Raw genomic sequence first — 27,312 nt, 5'->3', positions numbered from 1 at the left:
TAGTTAGTTTACTTTGTATATCTGCGGCCAGGAAAGTAACGTTTGTTGACACATTCATGCACCAAGAGTGACAACCTCGAGACGTCCAGTTCTGGAAACCTTGAAACAGAAGACGTCGCGACGTCGCAGACCATCTAAACGAAATATATTGCCAATCCATCAAACCGAATAAACTGACTATGTCATGACTCGTCAATGTCTCCATCTTGTTTCTGTCCGTGCAATGTGAACGTCCTCCTTGAGTTTGTTTTTCTTCCCTTTCTCTTCCTTCCGACCAACATAGGGGCTGGGCCGGTACCGCAGTCTGTACGGCCGTCACAGCCTCGCTTTTCCCGTCGGGCGTGCTTCGCTCTCATCGAGTCATAGAGCAGCATACTTCTTGAAAGCGCCGATGAGGCTTCCGGTGCTGGAGTCGTGACCGTCACCGTTGCCGGGCTCGTCGAGCTCCTTCAGGATCTTCTTGGCGAGCACCTTGCCCAACTCAACGCCCCATTGGTCGAACGAGTTGATGTCCCAGATGGCACCCTCGGTGAAGGTGAGGTGCTCGTAGTAGACGATCAGTGCACCGAGCTCGGCGGGTCCGATGCTGCCGCCGACCAGGATGGAGGTGGTCGGCCGGTTGCCCATGAAGATCTTGTGGGGCACCAGCTCGTCGGGGGTTCCCTCGGCCTTGACCTGCTCGGCCGTCTTGCCGATCATCAGAGCCTCAGCCTGCGCAAAGTAGTTGGACGCCAGCATCTTCTGGTGCAGGTTGTCCGAGATGGGGTTGTGCGACTTGGCGGCCAGGATGAAGTCGGTCGGGATCAGCTTGGTGCCCTGGTGGACGAGCTGGAAGAAGGAGTGCTGGGCGTTGGTGCAAGGCTCGCCGAACAAGATCGGGCCGGTCGTGTACTTGGCTGGCGAGCCGTCCGAGGTGATGGTCTTGCCGTTGGACTCCATGGACAGCTGCTGAAGGTAGGCGGGGAAACGGTGCAGGTATTGGTCAAAGCTAGGAAGGGTCAGTATCTCGCACCATCTTCGAGAGGATTCTTGGGACAGAGAGCTAGCTTACGGGGCCACCAGATGAGTCTGAGCAGCGAAGAAGTCGCTGTACCAGACACTCAGGAGACCGCCAAGGATGGGGATGTTGTCCTTGAGCGGGGTCTCACGGAAGTGCTTGTCCATCTCGTGGGCACCGGCCAGGAACTTGTGGAAGTTGTCGTAGCCGATGTAGAGGGCGACGCTGAGACCGATGGCGCTCCACACCGAGTACCGACCGCCGACCCAGCTCTCGAAGCCGAACATGTTCTTGCTGTCGATGCCGAACTTGGTGACCTCGGACTCGTTGGTGGACAGGGCAACAAAGTGCTTGGCGATCTCACCCTTGTTGCCAGTCTTCTCGAGGAACCACGACTTGGCCGTGTTGGCGTTGGTGGTGGTCTCGGCGGTGGTGAAGGTCTTGGAGGCGACCAGGAACAGCGTGGTCTCGGGGTCCGAGGCCTTGAGGGCCTCAGCCATGTGGGTTCCGTCAATGTTGGAAACGAAGTGAAGGGTCATGTCGTCGGCACCGTAGTACTTCAGGGCCTCGGTGACCATGACGGGGCCGCTGGCGGGAGTCAGCTTTGAGGGGCGTTTTGAACCACGCCGTAGGGGCGGACACTCACAGGTCGGATCCTCCGATACCGATGTTGACGATGTTGGTCAGCTTCTTCCCGGTGAAGCCCTTCCACTCGCCACTGCGGACCTGCTCCGAGAACTCCTTCATGTGGTTGAGCACCTCGTTGACGCCGCCCTTGTTGTTCATGACGTCGGCGCCCTCGACCTTCATGTCCCAGCCGCCGACATTGCGCAGGGCGGTGTGGTAGACGGCACGCTGCTCGGTGAAGTTGATCTTCTCACCGGCGAACATGGCATCGCGCTTCTTCTCGACGCCGGCCTCCTCGGCCAGCTTGACCAGCAGGTCGATGGTCTCGGGGGTGACCAAGTTCTTGCTGAAGTCGAAGAGGATGTCGGTGCTGGAGGGCGCGTCGTGGAAGGTCTTGGAGAGCTTGGTGAAGCGCTCGGGGTCCTTGGAGAAGGCCTCCTTCAGGACGAAGGTCTTGCCAATGGTCTTGTAGTGCTCCTCGAGCTCGGCCCAGGCCTTGAGCTCAGTGGGTTGAGGCATCTTGCAGGCGGTATATCAAAAGAGAGATGAGCTTTGGTGGCCAAGGTTGGTGGGGATGAGGTTGGTCGCTGCTATAGAAGGGAGGGACGAGATCAGCCTTGCAAGTAGTCTTTGGGCGTGCCGCAAAGGTCAATTGAGCGGAGGGATGAGATAGTATGGGACAGGATGGGACAGGATGGGATGGGGCGGAGAGGCGGATTTGGCGGAAGGAAGAGGAGCAGGAGGAAGCTCAAGGTTCGGACACGAGAATCTTCTCCGGGGCTACATCAAGGTGAGGCGCGTCGTCCGGGATCGTCAAAAAAATGTCGGCGGGGTATTCTGGGCTGCGACAGCGGGCATTGCAGTCATCACACATGCATGTTTCACGTACCCTGGTTGATTTAGGCGGCTTTGGGGCGTTCAGAAGGATCTGTAGGAGATGCGGGCAGATGTCAACTTGAGACAGGCGAGAATGAGATTTGTCGGTGGACAAGAAAATGGTAGTCAGCCGGAACGTTGAAGCTGTCGTGGGCGAGAGCTCTGCTCACGATGCGCTGGGACGGATTGCGGTGACGAGGGGTTCCCATCCGCTGCCAAAGTGCCCCGCACCCGACGCTCGGTGACGTTATGCTACCTACCTGTATGGCTGGCTGCTGGCGAGCTCGCAAAGCTCTGAAAGGGACGTTGACGTTGGATGGCATGCCTTCACCCATTTTATTCCTCCGGCCAGTCAATCGGTTCAATTCATCCCAACAGAAAATGGAGTTTTCACTCTGGCCGACCTGTCCGTCCCGTCCCTTCTCCCCTGCTGGAATGCACGACGGGGCAGCAGGTGTCTCCTTCGTGGCGGCACCGCTCGCCACATCCGCCCGGTCCGTCCGTCGTTCGTCCACTGGCCGACGATGCAACTGAGAGCGACGCCCCGCCTGGAGCCGAGACTTCCCAATTTCTCCCTTGGGTGGCCCCTCGTCCCAACAACACCCAACATCCATGGATACGTCCCCCGGCCTCCCTGCAGTCATGTCACATAGCTGAGTAAGCTCCATACATGTTGTCGCCGACCATGGCCAAGTCACCTGGTCGGGACGTTGCACATTGTATCTCCTATTGATCAAGGCCGCGCGCTATTAATTGGGAGTAGCTGCGCGTCATGGCTGAGGCCGCGGCCGCCGGTGCTGATTCACCCGATGCATCTGATGGCACATCTTTCCATAGCGCCTTACCGGCGCCTGCAGTACCCGTCATCGAGCTGCCTCACAGATGGGACCACGAAGGAAATCTAATCGCAGCGTCTTACCCAGAGAACTGCCCTCGCTGTCTGTGGACAGGCGATCCTCGGGATCTCCTCGTAGTAGAAGACTCCACCAAGCTGAGTGGGCTTGTGGCCGAAGACGCTGCTCCCGTGACCTGTGCATCTTGCCAACTCGCCGCTGTTATCTGGCGTAGAGTGGCAGTCCAAAGGCAGAAAACCATCACAGACCGGGACTGCATGATTGCTCACCCTCAAGGCCACTATAGTTTCAGTTTTCGTGGAGATCCAGTCACGCACTGGCAGACCATCTTTACACCACTGGATCTCCACCGCACACAGCTAACAAACTATGACATCCCCAGGCGCACATGGGCACATCTTGAATCGCTGTTCCATGCCTCTGCAGATTGGGCGTCTCGTCGCATATCCGAGTGTCTGGCATCGCATCCATCATGCCGTCAGTCTGAACCCGGGGGCTATTTCTTACCCTCGCGCCTTATCGACGTTGAGAGCCAGCAACTTCAGGACGGCGTTGTATTGACTGAAAGCTCTGCCATCCCCTCTGACTCGCGATACGTCGCCCTAAGTTATTGCTGGGGCGACTATAAGCCACCATGCATCACTACCCCGAGCACTTTGCACCAGAACAAGCAGAGAATTCCCTGGTCAACACTGCCAGCGACGTTTCAAGATGCGGTCCGCTTCACCCGAATCATCGGGGTCAAGTACCTGTGAATTGATGGCATCTGTATCGTCCAAGGAGATCAGGCGGACTGGAGCCGCGAGGCTGGGAGAATGCTTCCCACATATCGGAACGCTTATGTAACCTTGGCTGCTGTGTATGGCCACTCAAGCACTTCAGGGCTGCGTTCGCAATCAATGGAAGACCAGTCGATCAGAGTCGCAGAACTGGCTCTCGACCAGGCATCTTGCCCTCTGTACATGCGTAGGTCTCACTATCTTACGGGCGTTGCACGAGATGACACCACGAACGATCCCGACCTCAAGGATTGGGGCCCTCTGTTTTCGAGGGCCTGGGCTTACCAAGAGAGACTGACATCGCCAAGGGTGCTGTATTTCACCGCGAGCGAGATAATATTTCAATGTTTCGGCTCAGTTGCATGCGAATGCAGTGCAACTGAGCAGGAGATCCGTGGTGATTGGAGCTTGATGGGCTTGGCCAAGTCACAATTCTTTAGCCTTGTTGTTGACACTCAGAGTTCAAGCACGGCTAATGGTCCAGACGACCTCGATGCTGACACACGACAACGTCGCATACAAGAATCATGGAGATCTGATATTGTTACAGATTACTCGCGCCTTGACTTGACTCTATCAACCGACATGTTGCCCGCCCTTGCAGCGATAGCCGAGCAATACCAACGAGCGCGCCCTGGGGAGACATACTTAGCTGGATTGTGGTCAGGCTCGTTGCTGGCTGACCTTCTCTGGATATGTAAGCCCTTGGGCCTTGACATGTCCCGAAAAGAGAAGGCTTTATGTCGATCCTCCTCGCTACCGACATGGACTTGGGCGTCCATGAAAGGCGGCGTGTATTATCTGCAGAAAGGAGATAGTACGGTAACTAGCCTCGCAGAAGTCGTCGAAGCGAAGTGTGAGTTTGCAGACGAGAACCCCTTCAGCACCCTGATCAGCAGCTCTATTGTCATTCGGGGCAGACTACTGCCTTGCGATCTCACATATGAGACTCATGTTGGGCATCATCGGTGGGTCTTTTGGTATTTGACCTCGACGATAATCAGGGAAGTCAGCGACCTTCGGGATGTGTATATGGACCATGATCAGCAACAATGGAAGGATTATCGACGACGAGTGTGTATCTTGGAGGTTCTAAGGGTCGAGAATTTCAAGCGGTACTTTCTCATTATCTGCCGAACCAGCGGTAACGAACACTTTACCCGAATAGGCTTTCTGTCGTACCATGGCCAGATGCGGCAGCAGCCACACAATTTCTGGGGTGTATTTGAGGCGAGTAGTTTCACGACCGAGTGTGAGCTTCGTTGATTCAGGTAGCATTCATCAACACAACTCGAAAAAAAAAAAAAAGAATGAGTGCCAGCCGTCGTTCGCGGTGTACGTACAACTAAACCAATCCGCGTTAAAGTATAAGATCGATCGGTAGTACAATTTTTCCAAGGACTGCAGGTCCGGGCCGCCGTAGCGGAGAGTCACCCCATCCACAAGTTATCATGTTGCCCACATATCCTCGTGACAGAGAGACTGCAGCAATCTTTGGCCAAGATATGATTTCAAAATTTACCTTGGAGACGTCGACCTGAGTATGTCCGTTAACCGTTTCGTACCCAAAGTGATATTGCAATCACAACGATAATCATGAGTACTACGCCTCGTGCAAACTTCCCGCGCGCCCAACCCTTGTTGGCTGCTGGTTCCACGTTATCATCCTCATCATAGGGGGAGAAGTCATCATCATGCAAGGCCAACATATACTGGAGTTCTTCCGCAGATTCTCCAGACAAGTAGTCAAGGGCTTTGGCTTGGCGAAGAAGCTTCTTCCTCCTTTGGTAGTCCCCTGTCACGCCAAGTCCCTGGAACAAGTCATCTGACTTTACTGTGATTAAGCCTTGTTCACGTTGAATTGCGATCAGTGGTCCGTACTGCATTACATGAGCAAGCGTATAAACCAGCACGTGGTCTTCCGGCATGCGGTAGTCCGGGAACACTCGCCGCAGCAGACCTTGTTCATCCTGTGTCGTAAGCCCTATCAGTGCGAAAACCCTGTCCCTTGGCTCTTTGCACTTGGAGTGACGGTGGTCAATGATCAGATCGTGAAGTGGTTGCAAATACTCCGGGTGCTTGTCGATGTGTCGGCCCATGACCAGTGGGAAAGCGCCAAAGGCTCTCGACCCTGTGTTCTCTGTGCTGTACGGTGAATCGCCATATTGATCAACGCCAGCTACTCGGCAGAGAATATCCTTGAAATCCGCCCAGTTCATTCTCGTATTGCTACAATACAGCTCGACGTCTTGGCCAAGCAGGGATTCTTGGATTACCCAGAAACGCGACCAGTACGGGCGATTCGCGAGATCCTCCATAGAGTCCTCCCAGTCGTACATGTCCACCTCCAATGTGTTGATTGGTTCGCTGGAGGGGTGTAGAGTGAAAAGTTCACTGGGAATCGAAGGCAGTCCAAGCCAAACAGAGACACAAGTTGCATTGCGATAAGTCTGGTCCATGCGGCTTACTTGAGCAGCACGTTCCGAGTCGTCATCCTGGTTTATACAAATGGCGTCCACCCACAGGTAGTCCCAGTGGCGATCTTGTGCGAGTGCGACTGGGCTCAGGTAGTGGAGCAGCGACCATAGATTGCGACGAACCGGGAACTGTTTACCATCCAGGTAAACAAATCTAGATGGCTGTTCATCTCCCCACGTGTATGAAACTGCAGTGTACTTCGGCGCTGCTGATCTTCGAACTTTCAACACCAAGAAAGAAGGCGAATCGCTACGACTTGGCAAGGGCCGCAGTAACCGCAGCTCATCCTCAGCAACAACATGCCCATAGGTGAATCGAGATTGTCGAAACGTCCCGTACATACCGCAGCTAGTTGAAAATTTCAAGGGGACAAAAGTTACTTGGTTTTGCCTGAACCCGGTGTGACTCGACCGTGGAACTTCGTCTCTGAATGACTGGATGTGTTGATGCCGTGCTCGCGGGGGCTTGTGCAACATACCATCACGTGGACTGCAACCACCCAAACACGAGACTGATTGGTTATACTACCATTACGTGCAAGTTCAGCCTCGCCGCATCAACTAAGCCGTGTCGATTCTGTTCCCCACTGCATAGTCCACGAACACCGTGGCGAGAGAGGATATTCTTCCAGGAGGGCAAAGCAATCAACTGCACGGTTGAAGCGACAGACGTAAAAATATTGAACAGTTCAGGAAGCATTGAATCGATCATATGTTTTCTTTTATGTTTCACGTGATATATCGTGCAAATTTACATTACCATCCGTCCGATCGCCACAGCTCATAGTGTGCATACCAAGGTGCGAGCATCCGACACCCAATCTCCTGATGGCCAGCCAGCTTAAGATAGTGGCGGTTTGTGTCGCACTTTATGTCGATCTATATACTTCGATGATGCGTGGTGCAGCTCGACAGATCGTTGTCGATAAGCAGCAGGGAATACTCGTCTTCATAATAGCTTAGAAGGCCTTCCTCACTGTCATCGGCTCCCCGGCCTCCAGATCCATTGGTGCACTTGTCGCGGGCATGCTCTGCATCGTAAACGTGTCGGTTCTCCTGATTTGGGATTCCTGTCCCAAAGCAACAAGCTTTTGCGAGTCCGAACCAACCTGGTGATGGTATCCTTGCCAGCCATCTTGCTTGTCGTTCATTGAGCTCTTCTTCGACTTCGATTTGCTGACAGAGATGGAACGCAAGTATGACTTGGTACTCTCTGGTAGGTGGTGCCGAAGGAATGCAGGTAGTAATATGAGACAGGAGCAGATAAGTCCGATGTTGATCTCGAGTGTTCTAATTACATGTCAGACTCTCAATAACTCGTTTAGCTTAAGTATCAGTGAGGAACTTACGCCCAAATTGAAACCTGCGCGATATTGTATGTAGAGTCGGGATCGCTCTGTAGGACAGGCGTAAACGCTAGCCTAACAATACTTGCCGCACACGCACTAGTGAGAGAGTCAGTAGCTGTCAAGCCTTGGGAATAATGCTGGGACTCGGCTCACAATATACCAACGCTGAAGACAGCAGCAAGTCTCAGCTTCCTCCTAGGGCCCATATGTAACCCCCATACAAGGGGAATAGGAAGTACGAGCACATAGATATCTACCAGAGAGTTCCAAACCCCAGAAAGGTAGGAAAGCGGCGCAGGAGATGAGCAGCGACCCTCTATGGAGTTATCCCAAGCCTTTTGTACTGGTATGCAGAAGAAGATGATGCCAAGTAGCAGTCCAATATTGAAGAGAAGAATGACGACGATGCCTCCGTCGATTAGATACTTCGTTGTCCGCTTCGTTTGCAGGTTCATCAGGCGGCGATATAAGAAGAGCAGGCTGAGCTTGATAGCGGTGGCAGCGACGAGATAGATCTGGGAGGCAATAGTCTGGTACTATGAACATTGTTAGTGAACGCTGGTGTTGTTTCGGATCAAGGTAGACAAACCATCAACGCAGATACAAGCCAGGCCGGAGGCTCGTCCCACATATGACGACCGATTCCCCATCTGAAACCTTTCATCTAGTCAGCGATGTTCCCATCATGAGCTTAGGAAAAAACCACCGTAAACGCACATTCAAAAAGTACTCCTGACCAGGTTGCTGTGGCGGCCTATCACGTAACTGTTAGTCTATATATTCAAAGGGCCGTGCGTCGGTGGCGGTATGTACTTGCCCACGCGAATATACAGAGATCTATAGTGTCAAGACATCTTAGCTTTATGCAAAACATGGATGACTATATAGTTATGACTTACAATCGTCGGCACCTAATTTAACCCGAGATACATGAATGCGAGTGTATAATCTCATCACCACGGATAGCGTGCTCAGGGTGAGAAAGACAGCGTGGATTGCGATATTCTTCTCCAACTGGTTTGGAGGGTTGACCAAGTTGGGCGTAACGCCCTCGGGAGGCGGTACGACACCTTGCGACCACTGTGACGACATGACGAGATGTTGTGATAGGAAAAAAACTAGAAGAAGGAGTGCAAGGAAAGAAGAATCAACGTCGAGTCAGCTTACGGCGGGAGGACATGTCTTGGTGGCGCTTTCTTCTACTCGTCTGGATTTAAGGGGACCTGCGAGGGATCATTCCTTCAGCAGACTCGGAAGGCTTCTTGCAACCCTCCAAGTCGCGTTATTGGAGGGTGGCTGAGGCGAGGCAATTCGGAATGTGGTTGCACTGCATGCTTCCTTCGATGCACATCAGACAGGGGGCTAGATGCATAACCGAATGAATGACAGCAGCACGGTTAAGTGAATTATACACGAGCTTGACACATGTCATCTTACGGACGTCGCATCCGATTCCCTTAGCTGGAGGCAAGATTCGAAGCGTCGAGGGCCCACCAAGTTGCCGTGAAGGCACGAATGGGAGGAGCATATACCAACTCGTCCTTGGCAGGCCAAATCTCCACACCATATGGCCCACAAGTCTCTGGTAGGACTTTAAGTGAGACTCCACAGAACGTGGTACTAAGCTGAGTATATCAATAGCCAGCACCTGACTTGGTTGATATGCACTGCGACAATACCCATCCAACCCAACCATAACACGACATCACCTGAGAGTGAGCTGAGCATCGACCAATCGAGGCCGCATGCGACATGGAACCCTATTATTCCTGCAAACCCGTTGGTGTCTACGTTTCTGGCCATTGATAAGCACGCAGTCAGAGTAGGATTAGCTTATTGTCGCAAAGGGTGCTGGCCACCCGGGCTGGCTAGGCAAGCCAATCGCGCGCCAAACCAGATACAGCCGTTACGCCGTAGGATTCTCTTGCAGGCGGGAAATGGCTGATCAATCTCGGCAATTTGGATGACCGCATAAGCGCCCGACTGTGCTTGGCTTCATACGCTTCTTGGCTTCGTTCTAGTCTACATTTCGAATATGACAGATTTTCCGCCGATCGCCCCCAACTTTTCAACGGTCGGTAGTTGGAAGGTGGCTCTACAACAGAAAGGCGGGATCCCGGGGACTCAGCACCGGGTCAGCAATATGCGTATGTGCCGTAACATTGAAAATCTGCAATTATCATTGGGTACTCGCTACTCCAAAGTTCGGACGTATGCTGTGTAACAGCAACACCCTGGTGAAACCCAAACGCTGCCGTGGCTCCTACGTTACATAATGTAAGTGACTTGAAAGAGAGATCCGGGCCCGAGAGATTCAAGGGGCCATCTTTTGCTGGGTGCCTTGCTCTGAGCTCATAGGACCTTGACTCGAATGCCCTTACTATCTACTTTGGCAGTGGCTACCATGAAATCATGCACCATCCGCACATCGGTTTCATCAGTCTCGAAGAGTTCTAGCTTGGGTCCATTTGGACGGAATAGCGCCGCCAAGGCGTAGGTCACTTCCGCCATTGCCAGACTGCAATCAAAGACAGCCAGATTAGTACTTGCATGCAGTAGCATACTGATGATGACTTACTGGATACCGAGGCAGTTCCGCGAGCCTTTCGCAAAAGGCACATAGTTTCTGTTCATCGCGGGCGTAACCTCGCCGATCCATCGTTCGGGAATAAACTCAGAAGGTGATGAGTACACATCGGGATCTGACTGCATGAGGTATGACGACATCCCGACAGGAATCTGCAAGATCGGTCAGTATATAGAGAGCAGGACGGAGATCTACCCAAGTTGCATACCCCAGTTGGGATAGTGTACTGTTTGTATTGGATCGGCACATCTGGAGAGATCCGCGGCAAGCGATGCATCACCCCATAACTGATACTGCACCCGAGTATTAGTGCCAAGATCCACCTGAGCTGACGAAGACTGCCACGACATACCGTAAAGCTTCTTTGATGATAGCTTGTAGGACCTCTAGCTTCTCCAGCTCAGCCCACGTTGGGACATTCTGAGGCCACGTAGCCATGGGTTCTTTCAGTTCCTTCTGAAGTTCAGCTCGCAAGTGTGGTCGAGATAATATATGATACGCTGCAACACCAATTGTGCGGCCACTGGTCCAAGAACCCCCGGCGAGTATCATCTGCGCTTCCTTTAGAAGACGCGGCTCGGACTTCTCTTCCTCTGGCATATCGCTGGTCACAACGTGGTGGAATAGAGATGACACATTCTCGTCATTTATAGCATCGCCTGATAGGGCTTTCCGGATGTTATCTCTAGCTCTCTGTAAACCAGATTAGATTCTGAGCCTTGAGGCCATATCGATCGAATTTTTATTTACCTCGGCCAGCCTTCTGAATCCTTGACCGCGAGGGTAAAGCCATAAAAGTGCTCCTTCTGGAATGAAGCTCAAGATCCTGCCTTGATGTTAGATTTGATGGATCTACAATGGTTGTTGACATACCAAATAAGCCACGGAAAAGAAGTCATCAGAGGCAGAGAGCGTATGATCATTAGCATGGAGTTGTACCTGGGCCAGTGTAAGATTGCGCGGCGTTCTTTGGGGAAGATAAATATACCAGTCAGGTGAAAAGTCGGGGTCGCTTAGGAATCTGTCGCTACGTTCTTTGGTGTCGAGGCACATCCTTCCCACAATGTCCCCCGCGTAGGCCGTGAATGCATGATCAAGTCGAATAACCTGGTCCGTACCAGCATACTCTCTCAACCGAGACTCCAGGTGCAGAGCTACCTCAGAAATCACTGGCTGCAATCGCGTGACCCCAAGTCGAGAGAAGAATGGCTCCAAAGCCTTTCTTCGTACACGATGAAGATCATGCTCCTTTGTTAGGAAGTGGGAGTCTGTATGACACATATCAGCTCAGATCATCACATACTGAGGTGGATGAACAAACCGTCAAAGCCAATTCCTTTGCCAAAACTGTCATAGTGGTCGGTCCGTCGCTTGTTCTCTGTGACGTACAGCTCGTTGTAGAAATCAGCATCGTGGATGGAGAGTTCATCAGGGTTAACTCGGACGATGGGGCCTATAAGTGATTTAGCGCAGCCTATGCCCTGGCCAGGAAGCGCCAATTACCATATTTCTTGTGCATCTTCTCAATCTCGAAAATGTATTTGCCGTTGAGCCAATATTGGTAATAGAATTCATACCAGCCTGTTGCTGCAGCGATCCGAGGCCCAGGAAAGCCCGCCAGAGGCGAAAAGTAGAGGCGGTAAATGACGACCAACAGTGAGTATAAACATTGGGCCAATAACAGTGTCAGTGCAGCCGCCATCACCTGTGAGTCACCTAAGTAGTGCAAATCCATCTTGTTCGGACGTCTAAAACCTATAAGATGCACACGGTCACAAGGAGATAGTAAAGCATGGGAGAAATATGATGTGAAAGCAAACCGAGTTTCTTCCACATGTGCTAGGGCTGGCAGATGCCAAGATGCGCACGTAAAGCCCGCACCGTGATCCGCAGGCCTTTTGGGCGCGAGGGCCCGACAAACCAAAAAGTTCATGCAATGTAACCATTCGGCTGAGTATTCCACTTACGTTATTTCGCCCTACCCCTGTCTCAAGCAGCCCCCGTCTACTGAGATGCGACTGGGCGAACTGTATCAACATGTTTGCTCCTTGCATGGTTCCGCGCCGCGATATAGCATTCTACCAGTGATGGCAATCATGAAATCATCTTGCACGCTTGCTAGTCTTATTGGGGCCATCAGATACGGACATGTTCGGCTAATCGTGATTCCCCCATTCCCCTCGAGCGACTCGCCGGTGCATAAAACCATAAGTACCCGGTAATTTTGAGTCACCTCGTAGTTTGGTCTTGTACGTTTTGTACATTGCGCTACCATCGATGACCAATAAACTTGAAAAATGGAATTCCAGTACTCTGAAGTGATAGATCCAAGCGTCTATGAGACGTGTGGACTTGGTTATGGTATCGCGCTCCGTATGCACAAAGACAAACCAACGGAAGTCAAAGGCGCCCTTCGGGCCCAGAAGGACTGGACGAAAAATGTGAACCCCGTCAATGGTTATAACGGTGGACTAGGAGAGCCCTACAGCTTCATCTGTGTCACGGTCCCTGAGTGTCTACCTGACAGACTTGAGCTGATCTCGTACGCAAACGAGTATGCGTTCCTGTATGACGGTAGGTACTTCGTTTCAAGCGGAAGATTCATCAGGCGCTGACCCATTTTCAGACAGGATGGAGAAATTCGATCTGAAAAGAGATACAGGAGAGACCACCGAGTTCCTGGACACTTTTGGGGATGGCGCTCTCAACTCTAGCGTTAGCACCAAATGCAGGCCAGAAAAGCGACTGCAAGCCCGATTGCTGGCTGACATGATGGCTGTTGACCCCGAAAGAGCCATCACTTCAATGAAGGCATGGGCACTGTTTGTGCAGTCGGCAGCCAAGACAAGATCATCGCCCTTCGAGACATTGGAAGAGTATATGCCCGCACGAGCTGTCGATGCTGGCGAACTGTAAGTGTAGAACTCATCGACGAGCTATTAGACACTAAGCGTAGACCTGTTCCAGCATCTGGTACGGCACATTGACGTTTGGGATGGCACTCACCATCCCGGATGAGGAAATCCAACTCTGCATGGAGCTGGCACGACCGGCCTATGTTGCCTTGGGTCTAGTGAATGATCTGTACTCCTGGGACAAAGAGCGGGACGCTGCCACTCGAGCAGGCCAGGACTATGTGTTCAATGCCATATGGGTCATCATGAAGGAAAGAAACATTGGGGAGGAAGAGGCCAAGTCGGTCTGTCGCGAAGAGGCTCTCAAAGCCATCTCCACGTACAGTGACACGCTTGAGGAGAGAAGGGATGACTTGTCACTTTCCCGTGACCTTCGTGCTTACCTAGAGGCGGTGCTGTACAGCTACATCGGCAATCTTGTCTGGAGCATCTACTGCCCTAGGTATCGGGACTTTTAGCTACCACAGGACAGCAATTATGGATGATTGAGAACACGCAGCTACCGATGGCGCGTCCTGACCGAACCCAAGTGCAGATGAAGTGTGACGAAAAAAGTGCGATAAGGGGAAATAGGCGGCGCGGAATAACAGGGGCCACGACTTTGTTACATACGGAAAGTACCCTGCAGGCTAAAGGTGTTGCATTCTTGGCAAGACTGCCGAGGTCTGGCAGGCAAGTTGGTAAGCCCTTTGAGGCAGAGGCGAGATCTACGTAAGCACATGAGATTATGCACAACATGTACGTGGGCGGTCCAATTCATCTCGAATGGAGCCTTGTCCTTGCGAACCGGTCGACTGTGATCGCTTTGCGGCAAAGCTATAGGGCCGAAAGTAACGCGCTGCCCCTGAACAGACGAGTCATGCAGATAGGGGGCCGTCGGCGCGGCACTGCGCAGTGGTTTTCATCATCTCAAATCCTCCCTCCTGCGACTGAACGGTGCCTGGGTGGAATTATGGTGCGTCACATACATTGTCCCGGTATCACGTCCCGTCACATCCATGGTGGGGCCAGGATAAGAGGTTGCCGCGCGATGCTTATACAAGGAATATGCGCCTCCGCCGTGCTGGCAGCGTGCATATTGCAACCACACACCTGACTGACACAATTCTTTGGCCGGCCTAGTGTCTAGTTGCAGGTTCCAGAAATAGGAATCTACATAGTCGGCTACGCATGCCGACACTCAACTGTAGTAAGTGATTTCCGGGCGATGTGTTGGTTTCCTACCTAGGCAGCCAAGGCAGCCCACCCCCATAGCCCCGGATCCCCTGCTCCTACCCCGCGGCTGAGATGCAGTTGTTCAATAGCTCCACGTATCATCACGGCACGAACCAAGCAACTACCGTTTGTTCATTGCCTACGTGGTACTTTCAATTCTCCGCAGGGTACCCCCATTGAGTAACGGCGGCGCCCAGAGGTGGTGTGTGGATGGGTGTGTGTAACAACCACACAGCTCTCCTTGTTGGTTGCACTGCAGCGGTAAGGGGCTTGCACGGGAAGAATCCTTCGAAGAGCTCATCCTTACAGTCAGCAAGGCCGGCAGGCATTCTTGAAAGATAACGGCTCCTGTTCTTCCCAAGGTCAAATCGTATAGACTACTAGGTAGGCCTTCTGTCTGCCTCGGGACCGGTCGTCAATTGATGAGCCTGTAGAGTCTGTAGAACCTTCTTCATCATGGGCGGAGTTGCGTCCATACCGACCGATCCTTCTCGGAAGGTTCAGGTCATATCTGCCGGCTACTCGAGAACCGGCACTGTGTCCATGTCCATGGCATTGGAAAAGCTGGTAGATGGTCCCGTTCTTCATGGCGGAACTCAGATCCTGGTGCGCGATGATGGTAAAACTGGCCCACAAACGAGAGCTACCTGTCGATCAACTGACTGACTAATGAGCCTTTAGACTACTGCAGCACATGGATCAAAGCCTACGAGGCGAGAGAGGCCGGGAACAAGGAGGAGACCTTGAAGCTAGTTCGGAAAGCTACGGCCGGCTTCGTGGCGACCGCCGACCTGCCCCCCTCCGACTTCATCCCCGAGATGATGGAGGTATACCCCGACGCAAAAGTGGTATTGGTCCGGCGGGATCCGGAGAAGTGGTGGAACAGCGTCGCGACCCTCACCAGTCGGACCACTCCCTCGTGGCTGGGTCTCGTAGTTGCGCCCATTCCGGGATGGCGCTACATACCCACTTTTGCAAGTGTATACAGCCGCTCCACTTTGCGGCTCGCAGGCGTGAACGAGAAGAATGCCAGCCCAGCTGATCTGATCAAGCGCGGCGGTCCGCGTACGTGTTTTCTCATCAAGTTTACTACTTCGCGATAGCTGACACTTATGTCCTGCACAGACATCCTGGAAGCGCACCACGAGAAAGTGAGGTCCGCCGTTCCCAAGGGACAGTTACTGGAAATGGATCTGAAGGACGGCTGGGGCCCACTCTGCCAATTCCTTGGCGTGCCTATTCCCGACGAGCCCTTCCCACGAGCGAACGACGGCGCCGCCGCAGATGCCTACGCTACAAAGGTTTTGCTCCGGGTTGCGCAGGTCTGGCTCGGTATCTTCTCTGTAGCTGGAGGTGCAGTCTACGGAAGTATCTGGTTATGGAAAAATTACGTGTCTTAGAGTCGAGGCCCACGGCTGATTTGAGCTCCATGTATCTAATAGTTGAATTTGCGCGAGCCCTTGCCTGCTGCTTCCGGTCGGTTTACCTATGTAACAAGCTATGCAAATAAACTGCTCAAAGGTATAAGCCCGGAGATCAAGCTCGAAACGTAGGTGAATGCACTCGCCTAGTTATCAATGAGACCGTCCAACATCAGTGCCTGAATCGGGCCAGTCGTTCCACATTGTGGGGGCATATGGTCAAAAGGTCCTCAGTCATGAATTAATCAAGTCGAAGAGGATCGGATCTGCGAGTCCGAAACTAGAATGCCATCACCCTAATCACATCAGCAACATCTGCAGTTAGATTTAGCAAACGCATTCTTGACAACGATCATGTCTTCTGTGTCAGGATCAAGTAGACACCTTGATATGTTCCTTTTAAGTAGACTGGATTGTCTTTATGGAAAGACAGCAATGTCATTGATGAACAGTAACTAATACAGGTGTATATTAATATCTCTTACACGACAGGCCGTTCACTACTTCAATCAGGTCTGATCTATAATCTTCATGATCTCCGTCTGTCTCACTTCTTCTCGCCAGCCCCAGAGCCGCTCGGGCTGGACGAGCCGTTAGGACTCGGCAGCTTCTCAGCGTAGGCCTCCAGCTTGGCCGCGTCGCTGGCGCCGGCCCGGCCTCTGCTCTGCTCCTCCTCGTCGCCGGTCGCAGGGGGTAGGTCGCTCTTGACTCCCTTGAGCGAGTCGACCTCTGCGGCGTCCTTGCCGTCGTCCCTGGTGCCGACCTCCTCACTCTTGACGCTGCTGGCCTCGCTGACGTTGGCGCTATCCGGGCTGTGCACCCGCAGGCCGAGCTTCTTCTCCCGCCCGGGATCTTCCTCGTTGCCGCCCTTCCAGTCGGCGGGCTCCATCTGCGGGACGGGGGAGTCGGTGCCGGGCTCGTGGATGACGTCGCCCTTCTCGGTGTTTCCGGGCTCGGCGAACCTCCACACGACTGCCATGCGGTCGAACGCGCGCGTGCCCTTCTGCGAGGAGCCCTTAATACCGTCCAGCTTGTCCCACTCGATCTCGAAGATGCCGTTGTTGTCGGGTTTCCCATCTTGCTCCGGCCCGTTGCCTTCGAAGAAGGCATTGAACCACACGTGGGCTACTGCCGTCACCATTGTCAGCCCCATAGAGCTGGGAGCACGGTTACGGCGCTCCGCGGTGATATTGACGTCGCCAGTAGGCACACGGATGGCTTCGTGTGGCTTGAAGATGACGGCTTTGCCACCGGGCTCCGGGTCTACCTTGAGCTTGTTGACTGATGAGGAGGATGAGTTTGCTGAGGGAGAGGATTTGGTCTTGTCCTTCTTCTCCTTCTTGGACTTTGACCGCGATGGTTTAGCGCCGGATGCGCTGCGAGTTGATGAGTTCCTGGAGATGGGCGATATGAGTTTCGAGTAACGCTTGGTTGGCTTGGCAGTGGCCGAATCCGGGGTGCCAGTGTCTATATTTTCGGGCTTGGACTTGGTGAAGTTGGTGCCGTTCTGCTCGTCGGCCTTCCTCGCCTCGTCTAGGACCTCCTGCTCTTCAGCTGGCGTCATGCCGTAACCCGCCATGTCGTATATCGAGTCCATAATGCCAGCACTACCTGGGGCATCCCCCTCTATGATGAGACGCTCTTCACGCTGGAAGGTGTGGAAGACCTTGATCTTCTTGCCCTCATCGATGAAGCCCTCGACGGCCACCTTGACACCGCTGCGGAGGCCCCAGACGTGGATCTCGACTATCTCAAGCTCGCGGTCCACGTACTTCTTGTGGCCCTTCGTCCACCTGTCGACATAGCCGATCCACCGCAGCTGGCTCGGTATGCTGACGCCGGGGCCGAACTTTGGGCGCATCCGTCGCTCGGTAAACCTGGCCAGGGCTTGCTCTGGTGTCCACCCGCACTCCGAGATCAAGAAACTGCAGGCAGACGTGCCGCTCCTCCCCTTGCCGGCTTTGCAGTGAACGACGATGACGCGAGGGGACTTTTTGTCCTTCCAGGCGTCGAGGACCTTCCCAACGAGCTTGTTGCCTTTGTTCTCGGTCGAGCCAACGCCGTCTTGGTCGAGATCGTTGCCGTTTAGCCAGTTGCGCATGCTGGCCATGATCATGGGGACCAGTCTGAAAGGCGGGGGGTGGTGGTCGGGCCAGGGATAGTGTCTGATGCGGTTGTAGACCAAGTCGTCTGGATAGCCCGTACCTTCGGCGCGGAACTCCCATATTGCCCAGTTCTTGCCATGTTTCGAGTCGAGAAACTCGACCAGCTTGTCGAGCGGGTTTCTGTAGGCACGCTGGGGGTAGGTTTGCGAAGGGCCCGAGCTGCAGGTTTGATAGGGTCAGCAGTGGTCTAGTCAGGGCTGGGATGGGAGGAATCTTGAGGGGAGCATCATACGTCGCAATAATGTTGTCTGTCACATAGCACAGGTCCAGGCCAGCCTCGGGATGCCTTGCGCGAGGCCCGGCGACTATTTGGCGAAGTAGAGAAGCCATGGTGTTGCGTGGCCGGTAAGTTTGACACCAAGATAGACGGTTGTTTCAAGGCCAAGAATCTAGCATGTCGAGGATGTTGAAGAAACCCACTTCCAGTAGGTTGTCACGCGTCGCCCTCTCTCAATCGTACGTGGATACTATAGCCAAGGCCGGTTTATGGTGCATCCTTGGAATGACGAGCCCGACAAGCTGGTAGGAGACGTGGGATCCTGCGGTCCGCGCGGCTACGTCATGCCGACCCGCCAACGTGAGGCTGGTGACGTGTGGCTCAGTGCGACGTGCCGTAACCTGATTCCACAGAACAACGCCTCACGGCCACGCACAATTAATTCACTTGGCCGAGTGAGCCAGTCGTTTGAGCTGAGCAGAACCAGCGATTTCCCAACTGCTTCGACCCAGGAGACAAAGGCTTGCCGTGGCACTGGTGGTCTCGCGATTGGATCTGGTGAGGCCCATTATCGAGCCCGGGCTGACGTCATTTGGAGCTCTAGCTACGGAGTAGGTAGGTAGGTACTCTGCTGTGATGCGTAACTTATATCGGAATGATCGGCAATGAGCAGCGGCTGGGATTAGTGGATCGACATGCACCTCGGTCGTGAAGCAACATTCACTGCACGACTGCACGATAGCATCTCATAGGGGTGGACATGGAAAGCTCAGATCTGGATCATGGAACTCGTGTTTCTTGGCGAGGAACTCATTACCGTAAGAAAAAATACTGAAGTAAGACGATGTCTTCCAATCGATACAAGCCGCAGAAAAACCTATAGTGCTCGTGTTCGCCAACTCCGAAAACGGCAGGCCCAAAAATGAATAGACACCTTTATGAACCCCCTTTGCATGCCTTCTCTTCATTTCCCTGTGACCAAGATATGCCCCCCTTTTTGCCGCTCAATTCATCGAGCGCAGAACCAGGACAAGCCTAGTACCTCACCTCCGTCTTCGCAAAAGCCCTGTCGCGGCTCGCCGTCGTCGTTTCGCCATATCACCAGTAGGCACGTTTGATCGTCGACAGCATAACACCTCGACATCGTTTCGAAGCGGGACCCGGAGGGACCCGGAGGAGACCTCGCTTAGGACGTCTTCTTGGGCACCGCACCTCCGCTGACGTACTTGCTCACGTCGGTGACGGCGTGGAACTGGCGCGCACCCTGCTTGACACCATCCCAGACCTGGCGCGCCATGGGCGGGGTGTTCTGCTGTCCGACGAGCGAGTCGCCGCGAGCCTCGATGAGGCCGAATGAGTTCTGGACGTGCGAGCTCTGCGCGAAGCGGGCCCGGAGGAAGGCGGTGTAGAGGGCAATCAGGATCCAGGAGCGGCGCTGGAACAGGATGGCCGAGAAGAGCAGGCGCACCCACAGGAGGATCTCGAGGGCCGACACAACCGACATGGACATGTCATAGTAGGTCTTGACAAACTGGCCGATGGCGTCGGCGAGAGGGCTGCCGCCGGACTTGGCACCCGGGGAAGCACCCGCGGCGGCGCCCTGGGGCGGCGAGATGGTGGGGATCACGTTGGCACGGGTGTAGGTCGCAACGTGGAAGATGGAGTAGATGCCGTAGGGGAGCATGGCAAGAGGGTACTGGGGCGCAAAGAGCCAGACCAAAGCCATGGCTGGGTGCCTGTTAGCTACGGTGGCCACGCGTTTCGCTGCAAGAGCAAGACTCACCGAGATACTGCACGTTCTCATCGGACAGGAGACCGATGGCACCGCCGGGGTACTTTGCGCCGACCTTTTGGCGGGCTCTCCATGTCTTGTAGACGACGATTCCGTAGGTTGCGGCAGCGGCCACAAAGGCGGTGCGGTAAGTGAACTGGGCAGTGCGGGAGTAGTAGTTCATTCGGATGTATGAGAGCGAGTAGCGGAAGATGCAAAGCAGGAGCACCAGGTGTCTGCGCCAGCTGTTAGCTTCTGTATCGGCCTTGTCTTCTCTCTGCGCCCGCCCGCCCGCCGCTGTGTCGTGGGGCCTCCGGACCCGCAAGCAGCTCGACGTCGAGTCGACGATGCCTGGTCTCGGGCTGCATCTGCGACAGCGATCATGATCATGCACTTACCCGGTGAACCAGCCAACTGCAGAGAAGGGTGTGTTAGCGGAGCCTCCTCAGGGTAGCAGTACGCGACGTTCAGGAGAGTGGGAAGAGACACGTACACTGAAGCGTCTTTGCCAGGGCCAAGATTCTCTCCTGCAGAGGCAGGTTCGCGGGCGGTGGGGGAGCCATGCTGTCGGTATGAACGGGCTACGAGGCTCACGAAGGGGAAGAGAGCGCAGGGTTGAGGGTAGCTGTGGTTGTCGAGGATGTAGAAGGTAAGAATGAAGCTCGGGAAGTGTGCTGCTGTTGTGAGGCCTCGGACAAATCACGACGATGCGATATCTCGGTGGAGGGATCAGAAAGCTGCTGAGGTGGCTGGACGGTGGGAAAATGACGACGGTGGGCCCGTGTGTCGCCCTGGGCTTTGGGGGTCGTCAGTCGTCAGTCGTCAGTCGGGGTTGGCGGCCAGTTCCGTGGTCGGTGCGTCACCAAGGACAGGGGGGGTTAGAGTTCGGGAATCGGGAGGGGTTTTTTTTTCTAAATAGCACGGCTCTGGGCCCTGGGCTCTGCTGGGGCTTTGATGGGGCCTGGGGGCTTGCTGGGCTCTGGCCTTCTGTGGGCCCTGGGTTTTGCTCGGTGGTGCCGTGCCGTGGGCGGGTGGTGCGCTGAGCTATTTGCGGTGGAGCTTTGGTGGGCTCGATGGCGGGCTGGATACTGCGCCGGGCGTCGCGGGGCACCAGGGACAATGGGATTGGATGTCAGAATGTGAACGGCGGGTGGCCAGGTATTGCGGGCGAGCTCCAGCTAGCTATCACGATCGCCGTGGGTATAGATAAATGCAGTCGGGTGAGTTGTCTGTCTGCTCCAGAAAACAAAGTCGCTATCGCTATTTCAGAAACAGGCAGATCTGAGAATCGTGAATCACCTCCCTGAGACATGTTCCTGCCCGTGAGAACAAACCTTGATTTCCCTGATTCTCAGCCTCAAGAGGCTACGTTATCTATGTCATCCATTGAACAGCCACCATTCGCGAGCCCTTTCGTCATAGCGGCCGATAGCGCCCTCCCCACCCACTAACAATCTAGCTGGAAGCCATCTCGGGCTATCTCACGATCACTGTGAATGGAGCCTCATCGCATCACCTCCCAAGCCTCCCCCTAGTGTAACCATCACAGGCCCCAGGTCCCCTGTTATTCTAAGCCCAAAGCAGGATTTCCCGAACCCGCCATATATGCCAAAACGTGCAGAATCTCCATCTCGTCATGCATCTTCATTTGCAGCACTGTTAAACGACGGCTGCTCAACATGCGCGTCTTGCATGTGACCGACCGTCGACGTTTGATGCTAACAGTAGTATCACAGCCTCTCCAGGTCGACAGTGACGACAAGAGGAAGCCTTAGGTCAATGAATATCACCACTCAGTTGAGAATGATAACCTGTTCACGGCGGGAAGCTTGTGACCATGCATCGCCATCTAACTGAGCCACTCCCACGCGTGAGGCTATCCCATTGGAGCCTTTCTGTATCACCAGCAAGTCGATGGGCCGACGAAAGCCTTTCCGGGTCGCGACCAGCACGAACTCGTAACGATTACCAGGCTCTTCACCCTCTGGCATGAGATAAAGACCAACAAATTCCCCCACCCTTTGACCCTTGTTGTTTAGAACTTCCCTCTTTACTGTACATTTGCCGATTGGCAATGGCGGAAGATTGGATAACCGTTTCACCACTTCTTGCATATCTAGCACATGGTCATGCACGCGGAAAGTCGCACATTCGGCCCGGAAAACGAGGTACTGGTCGTCTGGCACCCTAGATAGCTTCTTAGTAGTCATCTCGGGACAGCTTTCGACGACGTCTTCGATCGTAACTGGCTCAGTTTCACTCTTTATTGTCTGCTCGGCGGAATCAACCTGCTCTAGTCTCATCGGCTGGCTCCTCAAAACGGAACATCGGATGTGTATCTCATAACTCTCGCTGCAGTCATGAGCTTCACGCAGGCCAGTACATGGGTATGGTATCTTACTATTTGGATGCACCCCGAAAAGCAATCTTGCCTGGCTCCCAACCAAGCCACGTCCAGCTGGGAAACGGTACCTGCGTGCCCGTGGACGCCATGGGTAGTGTCGTGCGACACTGCCTCCTCCCATGCCCGCTATGGCAGCTCCAGAGCAGTTGAACATCAAAGGCCTTGCGTGGCATCCCCCACAGGAATTCCATGCCGTGCTTCTCGAAGAAGGAGATCACGCCGGTTATTCCATCGTAAGCGTCTCCGGGGAACGTGAAATCCTTCGATGCGTAGGTTTCTGCGGCCTGTGACCATAGATAAGGCAACGATAAACGAGGGTGCTGAACTGCGTGGTCCGAAAGAGTGGTTGGACTACCGATAGATATATGCCAGTGCGTATTCTTTGGGATGAGCTCCGAATCAGTATCTTCCGTCTTCTCTGTGTATCGACAGTACCACATGATTTGCCCGTCAATGAAGAAAATGATCCTCTTAGACAGTAAATACTCCTGGAAGGTCCAGCCACGCGTTGACCATATGCTTCCGTCGACATAACTATAACTCGCAGGATCAGGCTTCAATGACGAGACAAGACTTATACCGCATTCGTAAATGGGAACTTGGATCTGCCGTTTCCTTGGGACCGAAATCCCCGGTAGTCCTGCTTCGGCACTGCACCCAGATGCTGCAACAATGCACACCAACCCGTTGGCGTATATCTTTCCCATGTTAGCAAGCTGATCTCTCTTCTCACTCGTGTCATCCTGCATTATACAGAAGACATCAACAAATAGGTATCGTATCCCTAACATGGATGCAAATGACATGGCATCCCGGATTGTCCTTGGTGTGCTTCTCAGTGCTCCCGGTTGCAGCAAATAACGATAGGAACTAGTCTTCAGGCAGGAATCCTGAGGACCACCCCAGACGTAGCTGAGTGTTGCGTATTTCAACGACGAAAGAGGAGTGTCCGTGAATTCGACTATGTTTTCATTGTAGACGTCTATCAGGCGGAACAAATCTAGGCATCTCACCAAACGTGTCAGCTGGGATTTATACCGAAGGGTGAATCGGTTTTACTTTTCCGCGTCAAGCACAGGCTGCTGACAGGTCTCTTGGTGATTAGAGCAACAGTCGTGCAGCCACTTTGCCGGCAACTTGGGGTCCACCATGGCTGGCACCGGCCGACCGCCAAATACAACGCTGTCTTCGGTTGTTGATTCAGAATCGCGTGTACTACAGGCTTGAAAAGCATTCCGGCACATAGCAAGCACTTGGCCGCATCTGTGAGATCGAGCCTCAGGCGCCGCAAGCCCCGGTCTCTTGAGATCCTCACCCGAAGACCAGCTCCAGTACAAGGTGAGTCGACTCAGGCCGAAAACGTCATAGCCCCCGGCCTTTTTCCCCAGAGGCTTGTAAACATTTGCAGTATCTGTAGTAGCGATGCAGTATATATCGCTAAAATCTTTCGAGGGCCATGCTTCAGGTATCTCCGGGTGCTGCTCCAGAACCTGGCATACTCCCTTACATAGCGGGCAATGGGTCTGTTGTGCAACACGACTTTGCAGGCCAAGACTCCAGTGCCGCTGCTTTTTGTTGAATTCGTACGGAACAAACTTATCCCTCAAAGGATGGCCATTTGGCAATGTGTTGCCATATTCCAAAGCGAGCACTTGGGATCTCGTGGGCGGCTGAAGAAACGAGAAGTCGATTTGGGAGCAATATTCGCATAGTGTCTCTCCGCTCGCCATGCCATATAGTAGTCAGGGGTAAGGTTGGATATATTGCGTGGTAAAAAGCCACTGAGATCTCCAGTCACACTCAAGCCATAGTAAGAAATGAGACATTTGCTAAATGCTGACATGACCCCCCGCCCGGAGAAGCCAGGGATTGTACGTCACAGTGCATGTCAATTATCCTGACCATGTCTTAGTTCGCTCCCTCGTTTCTATTGGATAATAGTAGTGCCAAGTTGACCCCTACGCCACTTGAAGCTAATCCTCCTTGTTCGTATACAAAGGGCATGCGATTGGGGTGATGGGCTGTGTCCAGTATTCGCGAAAGCACTCCCTATCTGAAAAGATACAAAATTGCATTGTTTATTCGCGAGGAACTTCTCACCATACGGTAGAGTTATCTTTCTACAGACGACATGTTCATGAAGCTTAAGTCATTATACAGACTTCAACGTCATACCAAAAAAAGCTTTTGGAGCATTCATTATTTCAATTTCAGTCCAATTTCCAAGATTCATACTTCGTAATGATTGTATTCTGCCTCGAAGAAGGTGATATATTCAAGATACTGCAACAAAACCGTAGGGAGTGACTGAAACAGTGTCGGTGATGGGGAAAGTTATTACATCATGTAATAGAAAAATCCATTCTGTGAGGCTTGTTCAATTTCCCCAGTGATTATCGCACCACTGCTGTTCCTTGCCTTCCTTGCAGCAGAAGGTGACATGCCTGCCAGTATCCGAGCACTCTCTCTTCGACTCATCTGCGTCATTTGTTAGCCTAAATATGCTCAGCTCCGTAACACAGCGACAGTCTCACCCCATGGGCACCAGTCATGCTGATTCTTTGCACAGTATGGCTTTTCACCGTTTCTGCAGTCGGGCCTGTTCATCGCCCTGTGTCGACATCTGTTGTCTCGCCACACTTTTCCGTTCGGACACCTGCACTTCCTTTCGTCGCTGTCCCAGATCTCTGTATCCCGACACCTGTCATGATGGTCGAACTTGTCCTTGAGATGGTTATCCCTGTCACGGTCATCGGCGCAACAGAATGCCTTGTTATGGCCATCGTGCCAACACTTGTCATTCTTGTCATCTGCAAATATTAAGCACCTGTTTGGTGTTCTTTGCTGCCTGACATACCGTACTCGCACCAATCGCGTTCCTCCCTGCCACAGTATGGCTTCTGGCCCCTGTTGCAATCGGGCTTTTGCAGAGGTGGGTAATGGCACTTCTTGATTCTGTCGTCCCACTGATGAAGGTTGTCACACTTGCACGACTTATCCCAGCCACACCACTCCTGATCGCCAGGGCACTTGCCCCCTCTGGTGACGAGGTCGAACTCTCCACCAGGCCTGCAGTAGGCGGTGGGAGCAGCCAAAGCAATGACAGCAATAATTGTGGGCAAGTACATAGTGATAAATATTTGAGTGTTCAAATTCGGGTTTCAGGGCATTGAGTTTTGTTCCTTAGGAATAGGTGGGCTGTTACGAGGTTGCGCCCCTTCTTTTATAGATGAGGGGCCCGGTGAGTGAGCGGGGAAAATTTGTTGTACTTTTCGCTTGGATACATCGAACTGTGACATACTTTCTATTACGTTTTTCTCATTCATAGTCAGGGTATCTAGACCTGAGGATGTTCAACTCATGCACCGTAAATCAACAATAGCGGGATAATGGGGACCCAGAAACTGGGAAGGTTCACAACCGGCTATCTCCTAAGACCCATTCGAATTATTAGTACAAAGCTTGACTGTGAATCCAGTGGCATATTTTTAGAGTAATGGGGGCTAGTTCGTCCCACCACTGCGGTTCACTCTGAATCCCGTGAAATATCAAGATTCGGGAAGACTTGTTGCGGTTTCTGGACTCATTTCGTAACACGTTTCTCCATATTTCAGTCAGATATCTATAGTGTTCCCAAAGCACATCTAATACATCATTACGAAACTGTTTAGCCGTTTACTATGCACCTTACAATTGTCAAGTTGATTGTCAGTCGGAACATTATGGCCAAGTAGACGATCAAGATTAGTGAGAACCAATGCCTCGGGACTTCAACAAATGATTTCATCAGACCTCAGTGCCATTGACCAATGGAAAACTGTAATAAAAGCATAAAGGACATCAGTTGACTAACTATCGAACCACTACCCAACGCCAATTTACCGTCGCCCAGTCTTTTGGCTCTTATCGACGGCTCCAACTCTTTTTGACTCTGTGAACAGACCGAGAACTGGATCTTCTTTGGGCAGTGGCTCGACTCCGTCCATGTGTGGTCGAATCGGTCAACGCTGTATTGCTACGGGAGCTACAGCTGAAGAGCTAACGCTAGCTTCCACCGCATATTCTTCACCGGCCTTAAACTAAGCATTGATTTCAATCGTTCTTGGCATTGCTATGTGGCATGTTTTAGACCTAATTGCCTTGGTCCTTGGTCCGATACCACAGGGAGCAAGGTTGTATGTTACTAGCTTGGTGAGGACGCGGGTAAGCCTAATCGAGTTCTTAACAACTCTGGAGCCTTCCAGTTATGTCACAGTGAAATCAGCCACCAATAGTTGCTGACTTAGGGGAAAGACACAGAGCTTATGCTACCCTTCAAGCAGGTTATGGATTCGGACAGCAATGCAGCTTCAGCCTCACGCAAACGAGGAGAGAAGGCAAAGTTATGGCCACCGGAAAGCTGGGTAGCGTATATCGCGCCTGCTTCTATAAGTATTAAGCTCTTGTGCACGTCAAGTCGAACCTTCGCGGCCCCCTAGCGCCATCTCTATCTTCCGCCCCTCATGCGGCCCTGATGCGGAGTCGTGACAGACCAACAATTGACCTTCCCTTAGTGCTCGGCTCCGCACTTACGACAGGGATGGTAGTAACTACTTGTAGACACCACTATGCACTAGTTCAATGGCATTGAGAGCTAAGGGAGCCCAGAAACCAGGAGC

General features: G+C 53.0%; 11 protein-coding genes across 11 annotated transcripts; 4 read left to right on the top strand and 7 right to left on the bottom strand.

The window, feature by feature from the left end:
• Positions 1 to 360: 360 nt before the first annotated feature.
• Positions 361 to 2,143, bottom strand: JN550_002451 (uncharacterized protein; the record flags this gene model as incomplete). Its single annotated transcript, XM_049313748.1, has 3 exons — positions 361 to 988; positions 1,052 to 1,585; positions 1,644 to 2,143. The coding sequence occupies 3 exons, from the start codon at positions 2,141 to 2,143 to the stop codon at positions 361 to 363; spliced, it is 1,662 nt and encodes a 553-aa protein (XP_049175742.1).
• Positions 2,144 to 3,272: 1,129 nt separating this feature from the next.
• On the top strand, positions 3,273 to 4,109 carry JN550_002450 (uncharacterized protein; the record flags this gene model as incomplete). Its single annotated transcript, XM_049313747.1, has 1 exon — positions 3,273 to 4,109. The coding sequence occupies one exon, from the start codon at positions 3,273 to 3,275 to the stop codon at positions 4,107 to 4,109; it is 837 nt and encodes a 278-aa protein (XP_049175741.1).
• A 144-nt stretch (positions 4,110 to 4,253) lies between these two features.
• JN550_002449 (uncharacterized protein) lies at positions 4,254 to 5,399 on the top strand (the record flags this gene model as incomplete). Its single annotated transcript, XM_049313746.1, has 1 exon — positions 4,254 to 5,399. The coding sequence occupies one exon, from the start codon at positions 4,254 to 4,256 to the stop codon at positions 5,397 to 5,399; it is 1,146 nt and encodes a 381-aa protein (XP_049175740.1).
• A 284-nt stretch (positions 5,400 to 5,683) lies between these two features.
• JN550_002448 (uncharacterized protein) lies at positions 5,684 to 6,952 on the bottom strand (the record flags this gene model as incomplete). The annotated part of the gene is made up of 1 exon (XM_049313744.1): positions 5,684 to 6,952. The coding sequence occupies one exon, from the start codon at positions 6,950 to 6,952 to the stop codon at positions 5,684 to 5,686; it is 1,269 nt and encodes a 422-aa protein (XP_049175739.1).
• Positions 6,953 to 7,569: 617 nt separating this feature from the next.
• On the bottom strand, positions 7,570 to 9,051 carry JN550_002447 (uncharacterized protein; the record flags this gene model as incomplete). Its single annotated transcript, XM_049313743.1, has 6 exons — positions 7,570 to 7,900; positions 7,960 to 8,055; positions 8,113 to 8,495; positions 8,549 to 8,616; positions 8,690 to 8,713; positions 8,859 to 9,051. The coding sequence occupies 6 exons, from the start codon at positions 9,049 to 9,051 to the stop codon at positions 7,570 to 7,572; spliced, it is 1,095 nt and encodes a 364-aa protein (XP_049175738.1).
• A 1,260-nt stretch (positions 9,052 to 10,311) lies between these two features.
• Positions 10,312 to 12,281, bottom strand: JN550_002446 (uncharacterized protein; the record flags this gene model as incomplete). The annotated part of the gene is made up of 9 exons (XM_049313742.1): positions 10,312 to 10,477; positions 10,538 to 10,698; positions 10,755 to 10,839; positions 10,899 to 11,239; positions 11,297 to 11,372; positions 11,420 to 11,485; positions 11,535 to 11,814; positions 11,868 to 11,999; positions 12,050 to 12,281. 9 exons carry the CDS (start codon positions 12,279 to 12,281, stop codon positions 10,312 to 10,314), a joined length of 1,539 nt encoding a protein of 512 aa, XP_049175737.1.
• Positions 12,282 to 12,843: 562 nt separating this feature from the next.
• On the top strand, positions 12,844 to 13,919 carry JN550_002445 (uncharacterized protein; the record flags this gene model as incomplete). Its single annotated transcript, XM_049313741.1, has 3 exons — positions 12,844 to 13,120; positions 13,173 to 13,458; positions 13,514 to 13,919. The coding sequence occupies 3 exons, from the start codon at positions 12,844 to 12,846 to the stop codon at positions 13,917 to 13,919; spliced, it is 969 nt and encodes a 322-aa protein (XP_049175736.1).
• A 1,213-nt stretch (positions 13,920 to 15,132) lies between these two features.
• JN550_002444 (uncharacterized protein) lies at positions 15,133 to 16,076 on the top strand (the record flags this gene model as incomplete). Its single annotated transcript, XM_049313740.1, has 3 exons — positions 15,133 to 15,295; positions 15,358 to 15,741; positions 15,802 to 16,076. The coding sequence occupies 3 exons, from the start codon at positions 15,133 to 15,135 to the stop codon at positions 16,074 to 16,076; spliced, it is 822 nt and encodes a 273-aa protein (XP_049175735.1).
• A 568-nt stretch (positions 16,077 to 16,644) lies between these two features.
• JN550_002443 (uncharacterized protein) lies at positions 16,645 to 18,592 on the bottom strand (the record flags this gene model as incomplete). Its single annotated transcript, XM_049313739.1, has 2 exons — positions 16,645 to 18,421; positions 18,495 to 18,592. 2 exons carry the CDS (start codon positions 18,590 to 18,592, stop codon positions 16,645 to 16,647), a joined length of 1,875 nt encoding a protein of 624 aa, XP_049175734.1.
• Positions 18,593 to 19,665: 1,073 nt separating this feature from the next.
• JN550_002442 (uncharacterized protein) lies at positions 19,666 to 20,813 on the bottom strand (the record flags this gene model as incomplete). The annotated part of the gene is made up of 4 exons (XM_049313738.1): positions 19,666 to 20,207; positions 20,263 to 20,486; positions 20,649 to 20,664; positions 20,744 to 20,813. The coding sequence occupies 4 exons, from the start codon at positions 20,811 to 20,813 to the stop codon at positions 19,666 to 19,668; spliced, it is 852 nt and encodes a 283-aa protein (XP_049175733.1).
• A 4,218-nt stretch (positions 20,814 to 25,031) lies between these two features.
• Positions 25,032 to 25,782, bottom strand: JN550_002441 (uncharacterized protein; the record flags this gene model as incomplete). The annotated part of the gene is made up of 3 exons (XM_049313737.1): positions 25,032 to 25,132; positions 25,189 to 25,464; positions 25,512 to 25,782. 3 exons carry the CDS (start codon positions 25,780 to 25,782, stop codon positions 25,032 to 25,034), a joined length of 648 nt encoding a protein of 215 aa, XP_049175732.1.
• Positions 25,783 to 27,312: the final 1,530 nt, after the last annotated feature.

The sequence above is a fragment of the Neoarthrinium moseri genome, assembly GCF_022829205.1.
Source record: "Neoarthrinium moseri strain CBS 164.80 chromosome Unknown scaffold5_Wmoseri_CBS_16480, whole genome shotgun sequence".
NCBI lineage: Eukaryota > Fungi > Ascomycota > Sordariomycetes > Amphisphaeriales > Apiosporaceae > Neoarthrinium > Neoarthrinium moseri.
Note: the sequence above shows the minus strand (reverse complement) of the source record. Positions and strands in the feature narration are given on the sequence as shown.